We start from the raw sequence: 12,471 nt of genomic DNA, 5'->3' as shown, positions 1-12,471 counted from the left end.
TATCAAGTTTATGCTACGTTATTGCCAAACAATCCATAGCATCTGTGTGATGTGCCATCGTTTATTGGGTTTCGTATTTGAGTTTTCCTTTGCTTTTGTTTGGTTAAACCCTTTTTTACAATATATAGTATGTTATGCGCATATAGTATAATCATCGCAACCGTACAAAAATTGCCAAATGGCCAACAGACACAAAAATTGTTATATTGGATAAGCTGCGAGGCGATTCAGCGAGATACAACGACGAAATATTTACTCTCCTTCTCTCTCTCTTTCTCTAAAAAAATAAAGAAATATAAAAATCGAAACTACACACGTAATATGTATATATATATATATACATATATGGGATCTTTCTCAGTGTGTGAGTGGCGTCAGCAAAAAAAAAAAAAAAGAAAAAACGCAAAATTTTGATGCACAGAGCTTTGACCTAATCTCTGCTGCAATATTTCTCCTCGTGCCTTTACTTTACTTTGGCTATAGCATTGCGGCTTGGGGGCAGGAGGTGACTTTTTCTCTCTCTCTGTATGTGTATGTGTGTGTGTGTCATTTATGTTATTACTTTTCTACTTCAACATACACACACACACACACACCCATGCTCAGTCTCATGCGTTGGGTCTCTTGTTCACTCGCAGTCGCAGTCGCCGTTGCCGTCAGAGTCACAGCAGAGAGCTATTTATATGAGACAACATTCCAGTTGGTATTACGCAAATCCCAAATGCTTTAGCTGTCGTAGCTTTCTTCCAAGCGGTTTCCTTCCGACAACGATGGCTAACTGTAACGCTGACTGCGACGCGGCAAAAGGCGAAGGCGAAGGCGAAGGCGATGCTGACTACTGCAAAAGTGCGTGCTTGCATTTGAGCGATATGTCATGTGTGTATGTGTGTGTGTGTGTGTACTGTATATGTGTGCATTAGATGCCATACGACTTGCGGCTCAACCTCGAATTTAATTTTATTTTTTTACACTTTCCAAAAATTCAATAAGTGCAGCATCAGAAACTAACACACTGAGATATACCCATAATTTAGTTTGAAGTTCATCAAATATTTTTAACTCTTGTCTAAATTCACTTTTCATAATATTTATCCATAATTTAATATGCAAAAAGATTTTTAGAATTGAATAAACTATTGTTATGTAATATTAGAGTAAATTAATTTTTTTAAATATGCTCTTTTTTATTCAATTCTGAGTAATTATGCTCATATATTTTATATAATACTATATTTTATAAAAACGATTACAACTTGCTACATTAGTTAAATTTTTATAATTTTCATTTGTATATTTTTTTTCGAAATTTGTATTTGCATTTTTTCACATTAATTTTTTAAGCATTTACAAGTAAATGTTTTCAATTTAAATAATCATTTCATATAAAAGCAATATTATTTAATTAATATTTCATAATATATCCTTACTATTCTAGATTTTTATCTGAATTCTCCTGTATGAAATATGAAATATTCATTTGAATATTCTTAATATTGGTTTATAAATGTAAATGAACACATTATTTACTTCTTCTCACTTTTCTTTTATAAATATAAGTTCTTTTGTTTTGTTTTAAATAAACATTTGAAAATAGCCTTATTTGTTATTGCAATAAACCTATACACAATTTATTTATTTCAATTTATTTCAAGAATAAACTAAATAAATAAAAAATACAAATATATCACTGACGTAAAAACATTTGTTTTGACTGCTAATTATTTCTTAGTTCTTTAGTGCAGGTCGAATGATGTAAGAAATAGTTTGCGCAGTGTATGTAAAAATTTGGTTGTAACTGTCGTTCATTGTCTTGTGCTTGTCGAGCGTTGAGCGTCGTCCGTTGTCGGTTGTCTGCTGTCTGCTGTCTATCGAGGTGCCCGAAAAGAGCACACAGATGCTGCTATATATGTATATATGTATGTATGAATGCACTCACACAAAGGTGTGGTGGCAAGGGGGCAAAGCGCACTCACATAGATAAATGCCAAAATGGGCGAGCAGTTAAACTGAAAACTAAATCGTAAATGTAAGCTTTAATGGCCCCTACACACACACACACACACGTACACACACTCGCACACACATCTCTGTTGCGGCACTTGGGTATTCTTAAGCGGTCGCGTTTTGTGCTCCATTTGAAGTGCCCTCAAATGCTAGAAACGCATCCAAAGCACTTGGCATTCATCATGCCAGCCAGTGAACCAGACAGCCAGTCTCTTGGCCAACCGCTGGGCCACCTTTGCAACTCGCCAAGTTGTCGTTGTCATTGTCATCGTTACCAAACTCAATAGAGCGCACAATTTTCTGGGTGGGGTAAATTCTTCTGGGCAAACTCATTGTGGCTGCTGTTCAATTGCATTGTCATCGAAGTGCTTCGATCTTTATTTTCAGTTTTTTTTTCAGCTTTTTTTTACTAGTTACGTTTCTGTACTTTGGGCCATAAATGAATTATGCGACATTTACTCAAAATTGCTTCCAAATGCACAACATCCGGTCAGCAAATGTCTTGCAACACCAACACAGAGACAAAGACAGAGACAGAGACAGATAGAGACAAAACGAGAGCGAGTGCATCTTATGCAACTTCTTATCTGTATGCTGCGTCTCTTTCCTTCAAATAACTCTGTCACATTCAGTTGCTTATCTCAGAGGCCTGGCCTGCTTTCTGTCTTCTGCCTGCTGCCTTCTGCCTTGTGCCTTCTGCCAGCGCCGTTTTCTAATAGAATGCCCAATTCTATTTGGAGCTTCTAATAAATTTCGTGCTCTGCTCTGCAGTTTTAGCCATGTAATTTTTTTCTTTTAGCCACAGCATAGTCTGAGCTGTATGTGTGTGTGTATGTGTGTGTGTGTGCTCCTCGAACTTCGCCTTTTATTTTAGTTAACAACTTTGGTTTTGCAAACTTGAAATCGTTTAGCAAACCGCTTGGCATTTGCCACAAAACCTGCTCCCCAAAAATTGTGCGCTCTCTCTTTCTCGCTCACTCTTTTCGTAGTGCCATCTCGCTCACGCATGCATATGTGGTATTTGAGAGTGCACTTAAACTTTTGGGTTTGCCTGATTTATGGCGCACTTTCAATTGTTTCTTCTGCTAATGCCATTCCCTCTGGCTATTTGTAGCAACAACGAACAACAACGAACCGACATCGCTCTCTTCTTTCTTTGTCTGCCTCTCCATTGCACCACCTTAAGCCATAGTTGTGGCTCTTTATTTTGTTTTTTCTTTTTTTTTATTTTTGTTGTTGTTGATTATTAATAGCAGACTGAAGCAGCTTAGACATAACTTCATCACTTACTTGTTGGCAATGGTCCGCACTTGGCTTCATCCTTGAACGTGCAGAACTTTTGCAAATCATCAAAGTATAGGCCAGAGGGGCAACGATTCAAATAGGGGAAACCATCCACGCACTGCAACAAGCGACAGAGAGAGAGAGATATAAATATGTTAAGAAAATATAGTTTTCAACAGTTTTATTTTATGAAATTTTATTTTCATCATGCCAAAGTTTTACCTGATAGAAACGGCGACAGGTCGCTGGATCGGCATAGTTGCCATTGGCAATATGCGATGGGCAGGTGAACTCCTCCTTCTCCTTGCCTTGGGCTGCAAAAGAATTTAAGAGAAAAGAATGAAATAAAATAATTTTGTATTATTTTCAACTGCCACAGACAGATTTAATGAACCAGCTTGCATTAAAATATCAGCTCAACAATTAATAAATACAAATACTGTAATAATCATAACAATTAAAGGCGTGCAATTGACAAATTACAAACGCGTTTTTTACGTTTTTCATTTGTAAATCAAACGAGTTATTTTTACATTATTTTCTTTGCATTATCGGTAGCAAAAGTAAATCTAAGCTTGACATTGCATGATAGCCACAAAAAGATATACAAATTATCAATTAAAAAAACAACAACCAAAACGTACGGTTGCAATAATAACAAACAAGTGAGAAAGAAAGGGAAATAGCGAAAAAAAATAAATTATAATTAAATTGCGATTTTCAATTGATTAACTAAAAAGTGCAGCGAATTAAAATTGAAATATTAATGCAAACGTTTCAGCGGCAGCAACATCAACAGCAACAACAACAATAACATCGAGTAGTCTGATGCTTAACCACATCAATGATAATGGGCGTGGACGGTGAACATTTGAGCTGCACATATAATGAATATAAATTGGCTAATAGCATTAGATTAACGCGACGCGACGCATCTAAACAGCAGCCACAACAATAAAAACATACGAAAGAGTGTGAAAAATAGTTGACTAACAAATATCCTAAACCCAAGCCCAAAAGTGGTTAATAATCGATTCAAAGTAAATTCTTTTGGTTTGTGTAATACTTTGCATAAGTCAAGCATACCCGCTTATATTACGTGTATAGGGTATTAATAGAGTACTCTGCGTGCGTATGTGCAACGAACTGTCTCGACAATTATTCATAAAGCATATCCATTTGGCCTAATATTAATTAAATGCACACTATTATTGTGGCACGCTGCGTATACGCAATGTGCGCACCATTATCAATGCTTATTATAATTATAAGCATTATAAGGATTTTCGGCGGACAATCGATTACGATTTGGGTTTGATTTTTCATTTGGCATTTGGCATTTCGCATTTCGCATTTGGCATTCGGCCAACTGTCAATTAATTGATAGCTTTTCCCCGATTTGTATGCGATTTATTTAATCTCCTAAAAGCAGCGCCTCAAAGTATGCAACGAAAAGTGCGTGCGCCCTATAGGTGATCATCATCGGAGTGTGGTTAATGCACAATTAAACCCTTTTAAGCTCAACAACAAAACCCACACGTACTTTCTACTGTGTGATTAAGTGATTAAATCATTGAACGATTTAACAACATTTCACTTATTGACTTTTGAGCATTCGGTTTTAGCTTTGTTTTGCTTAAGTCTTGCGACAAAAGCCACACACATTTTAATGCCTCGCGGTGCGCACGGTTTAAGCCAACTTCGTTAACATGGTCTGCAGTCAAAGTGCATGCAAAACGAATCCACTGAGCACACACATAAATTGGCCAGAGTGAGTCAGAGTCAGAGTCAGAGTGAAAAACTCTGCAAACATTTATATAAATTCGGTGACATTTCCACATTCTTCCCCCTATCTTCTACTATTTCGTTTTTCTCCTTCACGCTGTGCTGCTGCTGCTGTTTGTGTTTGCGTCAATTATTTATTCATTTTTCATATAGTTTTATTTGTGTTTGTTGTTGTTCTCGGTTACATTATTCAGCGCTGCATACAATTTTTTTTTTTGCAGCATGCAACCAAAATGCAACAGCCTCAAAATAACGACGATGCCGCTACCGTTGACCATGGTTGGACGCCTATGTGCTACGCGAGTTGCGAATTGATTTTGTATGAATTTCGATTGGCAAACGAACAAATGAAAATAATTAAAAAATTAAATAAATAAGTAAACAATCAAGAAAAGCGCAAATATGTGCTGTGTCGAAGTTGAAATGCTCTCTGGTTGACAGAGCAAAAGAAAAGTTTGCAATTCGAATTGGTGTTGAATTTAAGCAAATTGAAAACAAAAATTATATTAAGAAAACATATTATATTTGTGATGTTATATAAGTTTAACATTAAAAGACAATAATTATCTACTAATCAATTGATAATATTATATTTTCGGTGCATACTATTTGACGTGATGTGATTTAAAGTTAGTTAAAATGTCTTTATCGCCTCATGTATTTTTTCAATAATCTTTATTAGTTTTCACTATATATAAAATGAAAAAAAATTGAAATTTAATATCTGTGTGTTAAACATAGTTTGGCTATTAAAAGTGGACAAACTTGATGCATATTGATTATCTTTTGTGCCAACAAATATCGGAAATTTCTCTAATTTCTTTCAAAAATATTTTACAATTAACTTTCGATTTTACTCTTCACTTTGAATGGATAGCAAAATGTGATATTCAAAAAATAAGAATCCGATGTTAGATTTATAAAAGTACATATTTATATTTACACTTTTTTTACACTTCACTTTTGATGTTATATTTACCAAAAAATAGATTTATATATTTGCACTTATTTTACACTTTACTTTTTATGGCAATAATTATCGAATCTTTATCGCAAGTCTCAATAAAACCTGAGTGTGCAATCGAAGATTTTGATAGACAAAGCAAAAGTTGTGCAACTTTGCTGCGATGGCGTAAAATGTAATATAATGTTAATGCCCACTGCAAAGGCCATAAAAACATTGGTGCGAAAGGGCATCGTCAATTTGGAAGTTATTTAAGAGCTGCGTGCCAATAAGTTTCAATTTGCGACCGAAAAATATGTTAGTGTACATGTGTTTGTATGTGGTCAATATGTGTGTTTATTTATGTGTCTCTATGCAGGGATAACAACAACAACAACATGGATAACAATAACAATTATAACAAAAACAATATCCCGTGACCACAATGCGCCAATGGCAGCAAAGCTCAGTTAATTTTAATGCCATGTGTGTAAAGCAAACAATAAACAATGAGCAAAAAAAGAAATTTAACAAAAACCAAAAAGTAAACAACAAATTATATAAAATAAAGCATGCGAATATTTGTAATGTTGTATACGAGAAATATGCAAGAAGCAGAAGAATAAATAACAAACACAGCAACACAGCAACACAACAACAAAATCACAACAAGGAACACACATTTTCATATAATTATTATGGCTAATTAATATTTATTAACCTGCACATGGACGTGGCAGCAGCCAAAATCAGCTAAAAGCAATGGGGGTCAAGCATAAATGTCGCTAGCAATTTGTTAATTGCTTGGCCAAGTTAAGGGAAAGAAAGTTCGGCATCGATGCTTAAGCGAAAGCATTTGATAAATTGGAATATCTTAAGTGTTTTATGAGGCAGTGAAAAGACTTTTGCTCAATTCGATTAGCAAAGCTTAAGAAATTTAATTACGTCAAATTAATATTTTCAATAATTATAGAAAGCCAATCAGAGTAAAGAAATGAACTAAAATTGAATTTCGAATTTAAAATAGTTAGAGAGAGGTGAAGTCAAAATATAATATGATTTGTAAATGGTGTTGGATAAATTTCTAAATTATTTATCAATTTTTGTTATGCTATTAAAGTTTAATTTAAAATAATTTAGTGAAAGGGGAGGCAAAAATATATTAATTCAAAATTATAATTTGATTTGTAAAGAGTGCTTGATAAATGTTGAAATTTATTTATGCACTGAAAAGATGTAAATTTGTGAAGTGAAGCTTCTTAGCTATACCCTTCTGTCAGGATCTTTTCTGCTGTCTCTGCTGTATATTCTTGTCACCTGCTGCAGTTGCCATTGTTGCTGTTGCTTTTGCTTTTTGCTGTTGTTGCCACTGCTGCGGCAACAAAATTATTGTAAATTTATTTAAAAGGCATAACGCCAATTACATGGGACTTTTTGCCTTTAATTAAGAAATTGCCAATGCGAAAAATAATAATTAAAAATAAGCCCAAAAGAAAAACCGAACCGAACCGAACTGAACGTGCACTGAAACACGCAAAGGATCTTTTTCTCAACAAACAGCGGCAGCTGCCCCGCTTTTCCCCCTCCTCGTCAATGCTGTCCACGTGCTTGTTGAAGAAATTAAATGTGTTGAAGAAAATAAAAATAAAACACGCAGATGCAGAGAGGGAGAAAGAGATAGAGAGAGAGAGGGAGCTCGTTGTAAAAACTGTAAACTGAAAACCTGGTGAACAGCTGAAAAATCGGCCAACTTTATTTTATGCACGTTGTGAAAACGCTTTCGACTCGCCTTTTTTGTTCTCTTTGTTTGTTTATAAATACGTTGTTGTTGTTGTTGTTGCGCACGCCTGTTGATGTTGCAGTTGTTCTTTTTGTCGTTGTTGTTTCGCTCAGGCTCATAATTTATTTAACATTTGTGGCAATTTAAAGCGAGCTGAGCTGAGCCACAAGGCAACTCAGCCAGCACAACTTCGAAGCCACAACAATGAGGCAGCGATGCACCAAGCGAAAGCGAAAATGAAATTCAATTTTAACGGAAACTATTGAAATTGTAGTATTTGTGTTTCCTTTTCGAAATGTGTCAAATAATTGCAAGAGTCTCTAAAGACTTTAAGTGTGTTTATGAAGGAATAAAAATGTATAGTTAGTTAGAATTTTATACTTGACTAAATTAAAACGATGTCATTAATAATTAATAAAGGCAAGAGAATAAAATAATGAATTTAAAGACCAACAAATAATGAAAAAATCGAAGGGTACCGAGTGTTGGGATAAATTCAGTTTTGCTGTTGTCTTTATGTTGTATCTTTTGTTTTTAATTTATCGCAAGCCGCAAAAAGAAAACAAAAATCGCTGAAAAATCTCATTGCTTAAGTATGTGAGCGTGTGTGCGAGTGTATGTGTGGGAAAAATGAAAACCGAAAACGGACGAAAAGGCAATAAATTACACAACTGATATATGAATATGAATGAGAACTGCAAGCCAAAGTCGCCCGTTGTTCTCCCGCTATCCTCCCGCTTCCCTCCGTCGATATTCGCCAACGAGGGTTGCTCAATAGGTTCTGGGGAAATGGACAGCAGGCAGCAGGCGGCTTATGAGCTGGCGTTATTTTGATATATTTTCACTTAAAGTGCTTCATTTGTAATAGACGCATTACACATCCTCTTCATCTGCACCCCTCTCTCTCTTCCACTTTTGCTCTTTCTCTCTCTCTCTCTCTCTCTCTCTCTCTCTGGCTCCCTCTTTCATCTCGCGGTCTGCATCTGTTTGTCACTTTCTCTCTGCGTCTTGGCGTGTGTTTTATCATTGTTGTTGTTGTTGCTGTTTTGCCTCAGGCATGCCAACTGTTTGTATTTGGTAAAACGGTTTCTGCTTTTTATCCGTTGGCATTTTCAAGTAATTTTTCACGCATTTCTGTGGCTGCTTTGCGCCTCATTTTTCACGACGCGCATGTGTGTGAGTGTGTTTAAGTCCCTGTGTGTGTGTGTGTGTGTGTGTTAAGCTGCTTAAATGTTTTTGCCGCTTCCTTTTGCAACAATGTTTCTTTTGTTTTTTTTTTCTTTTTCGTTTTTTGTTCATTTTTTTTTTTTTGTATTCCTTTGTTGTTGGTGCATTTACAACACTTAAATTGTAAATAATTCCGATTTGGTTGCCCAGACTCCAGACTCCCCAGACTTTTGGCGCATCGAGTGTGTAATGGCCAAAGCCACTTGCCTTTGTCAACAAATTTGCGTTTAAATGGCTCATGTGCCCTTCGTCGAATGTGACGCAAGCGGAACACCAAAAAGAAACGAAATGAAATGGAACGAAATGGAATGGGATGCGATGGGATGGAACAAAGAATGATGATGGAAGAATTCATTCGTTTCGTCGGCTCATCTTGGAGGTTTTTTTTTTGTTGCTTCTCTCGCTTTTTGACTTGATGCCGCTGCCTTTTGCAATTCGCTTTTAATGTATTTTTAAATTATGTTTATTTACCGCATTAAGAACACGAGCGCGAAGCATGTAGAGAGATATACATACATAAGTGTATGAGTACACATATGGATATATGTACATATATGTGGATTTATATGTTGAAGCAACGTCATCAAACTGATTAAGTTTGGTGTCTTGAATAAATAAATGGAAAATATGAAGTTTACAAACGACTTTAAAAGTAAAGTTACAGAAAAATTGAAGTTAAAAAAAAATCTGAAAACCAGATATAAACATATTAACAATTATAGGCTTAGCTTGAAAATATGCGAAGTAAGATTTTCGAAATTTATTTTAATTGAAATTCCAGTGCAGGATAGTTTCTTAATAACAAAGTTGACTGTCCTAGGCTTTGAAGCTTTAAAGAGTGCTGCCAACTCTTTTAAATTTCTGGTTAAGCATTATGAAATGACTTTTAAAGTGAGTTTTAAGAATTAAAATGAAAAACTAACTGAAAATAAAATAATTTGATAGGATTTCCTAGATGTATTGGAATTTCCTCTACAAGTTGACAGTCTCAGGCTTTGACACTTTGAATAGTGCTGCCAACTCTCTTCATTTGCTAGCTAACCATTTTAGCATTAAACCCCTTTAAAGGTAAAGTTTTAAAAATACAAATGTAATAAGTTAATTGAAAACTCTAAAATTAATTCAGGTGAAGAAGATTTTCTTGATGTACTGGTATATCCATTTTATTGCCACTACAAGTTGGCAATCCCAGGCTCTGATACTTTAAAGAGTGCTGCCAACTCTCTTCATGTGATGGTTACGGGTTGTAGCATAAAAGTCTTGTTTTTTTTTTTTTATTACCATTTCATTGGACATTATTATTGTTATAATTATGCAACGCGACCGATTGAACAGAGACTGAAGCTGTTTGCTGTGGCTGTAGCTGTAGCTGTGGCTGTGATTGTGGCTATAGGTGAAGCTGAGTTTCAATTTCGATTGATATGAAATCAATGTCACAACCGACTCTCAAGCGAGTTGCATAAATGAAGCTGTGTTTACTGTTACGAGCAATGAATTGCCCCGGTTTTTGGGGCCCGGATGATGGCCCGTGGTTGATTGTTAATTGTCTGCGTTTCGGTGTCAGGCCCGAAAAACACACATTTACATTCAAAAGTACATAATTAATGCAATCTGTTGTTTCCGAAACGGGTTTTTGTATTTCTTTTCTTTCATTTCTTTTGATAAACGAATGAAAGTGAAATCGCCAGAAGAAATTTTTAAATGAAATGATGATTCGATATTTACATATTCAAATTCATAATGAATGTGTGCAGAAGAAAAAGGTGATATGGCTAATCCGTTCGTTTATCCCTGCGGAATTGAAAGAGAGTGAGTGGAAGAGAGGAGAGGAGAGTCGAGAGTTGAAGCAGCAGCAGCAGCTGCTGCGGTGGTTGTGGTGGATGCGGTGGATGATGATGATGATGGGGCAAATATGGAAAACAGTTGAAGTTGACCATGAAAATGCTCAAAGCCAAACGCCCCAAGCTGCTGCAGAAATATACGCCAAATATTTGCATATTCATAAGCACAGCTTTATCCGTATAAACATGTACTAAAACACACACACATGCGGAAAGCGAGAGAGAGAGAGAGAGAGATAGCAAGTCGATGCTGTTAATGTGTGCCGTTGGCGAAATGTTAATTAAACCAACTGGAAACCGAGCTAGAGTTGAGCGAGTAAGCAAAAGCAGCCGCTAATCAAGTTGGAGGTCAACGTTGGAGCACGCATATTACGTAAGGATCGTCAACAGTTGAGAGATAGAGAGAGAGAGAGAGAGAGAGAGAGAACGAGATAGAGAGAAGAAGGGGAAGCAGGAGCACAGAGAAGCAAAAGAAAAGTGAAACCGGCTGAATATCAAGTTTTTTTTTTACATTTTTTTTTTTTTTTTTTGCGTCTGCTGGAATCTCAGACCTGAAGTTGGAGTTGTGGAATTGTGGAGCTGTGGAGCTGTGGAGCCCATGCATGCAGGACAGCTGACCTTGCAGGCCTTTCAGCTGTCAAAAGTGAGTGTGTGTGTGTGTGTGCGTGTGTAAGTGTGTGCGAAACCTGTTGGGAAAACCATTTATGATAAGAGCAAAAGTCAATGAAATGCCAGCAATGTTACCTAATTCGCAGCCGAAACGAGACAAAAGATCAAACAAGAAATACGAGTACAACCGGGCAAACGCGCCAGGAAGACAAAGACAAAGACTAAAGACGAAGGTATACACACACACACACACACACAGTCGAACACACACACACACACAGTTACACAGGAAGCCCAATTGGCAACGTCAACACTTTTTCGTATTGCACAGTAAAAAAAACAACAAAACGATTAACATTAATAGCCAAACACGAATGCGGAAACTTTGCTCATTTTTTCTTATTTTTCTTTTTGTTGTAAATTAATTTCGTATGTTTTGGATTTGTATGTGTATTTGGATATTGCTTGCAACACTGCTGCTGAGTGCACTCGACTGCAGTAGACTGTGGTTACTCACCATTGACGCCAACGGCGATTAGCAGCGTTGCAAGTAGACAATGCTGCAGCATCTTGAAGTTTCCAACTCAACCCAACGCAAGTGTGTTTACTTATTTGTTAACCGAGTTACACAAAATCACTGCTTTTTGCTTTTTGGCCCACTGCGAGCCAAATGTTCGAAAAAAATGGAAGATGGAAGAAGATGGAGATGGAGAGACGTCCGCAACGCGCAAATGCAAACCGCCAACTGAACGCAGACAGCGCCGAAGAAATTGCAAGAAACCAAGTTAAGTTCAAGTCTTTCAAGTTGGCTGCCAGCAACAGCAACAACAACAACAGCGCTCCAGCGATCAGCGTTGAGTACGCTGAGCATGCGCCAAAGCGAGACAGCGAACCATTAGTGGGAGCGGGAGAGCCAAACAGTTGAGAGTGAGCGAGCGAGCGAGAGAGTTTATCGGCTTTAGTTATTCTCAATTCACTTTCATTTCAACTGGTTCGAC

At 36.5% G+C, this 12,471-nt stretch overlaps 1 protein-coding gene across 1 annotated transcript in view; it reads right to left on the bottom strand.

Annotated features, from left to right (window-relative positions):
- Positions 1-12,223, bottom strand: part of LOC133848169 (chitin deacetylase 1) — a 50,718-nt gene extending 38,495 nt beyond the window's left edge. Inside the window, exons 1-3 of the mRNA XM_062283612.1 lie at positions 11,991-12,223; positions 3,511-3,602; positions 3,295-3,406 (exon numbers count right to left, since the gene is read on the bottom strand). Of these exons, the coding sequence (XP_062139596.1) occupies positions 3,295-3,406; positions 3,511-3,602; positions 11,991-12,042 (256 nt within the window). The 5' untranslated portion in view covers positions 12,043-12,223. The remainder of the gene's footprint in view (positions 1-3,294; positions 3,407-3,510; positions 3,603-11,990) is intronic.
- Positions 12,224-12,471: the final 248 nt, after the last annotated feature.

This window comes from Drosophila sulfurigaster, chromosome X, assembly GCF_023558435.1.
Source record: "Drosophila sulfurigaster albostrigata strain 15112-1811.04 chromosome X, ASM2355843v2, whole genome shotgun sequence".
Lineage (NCBI taxonomy): Eukaryota > Metazoa > Arthropoda > Insecta > Diptera > Drosophilidae > Drosophila > Drosophila sulfurigaster.
Note: the sequence above shows the minus strand (reverse complement) of the source record. Positions and strands in the feature narration are given on the sequence as shown.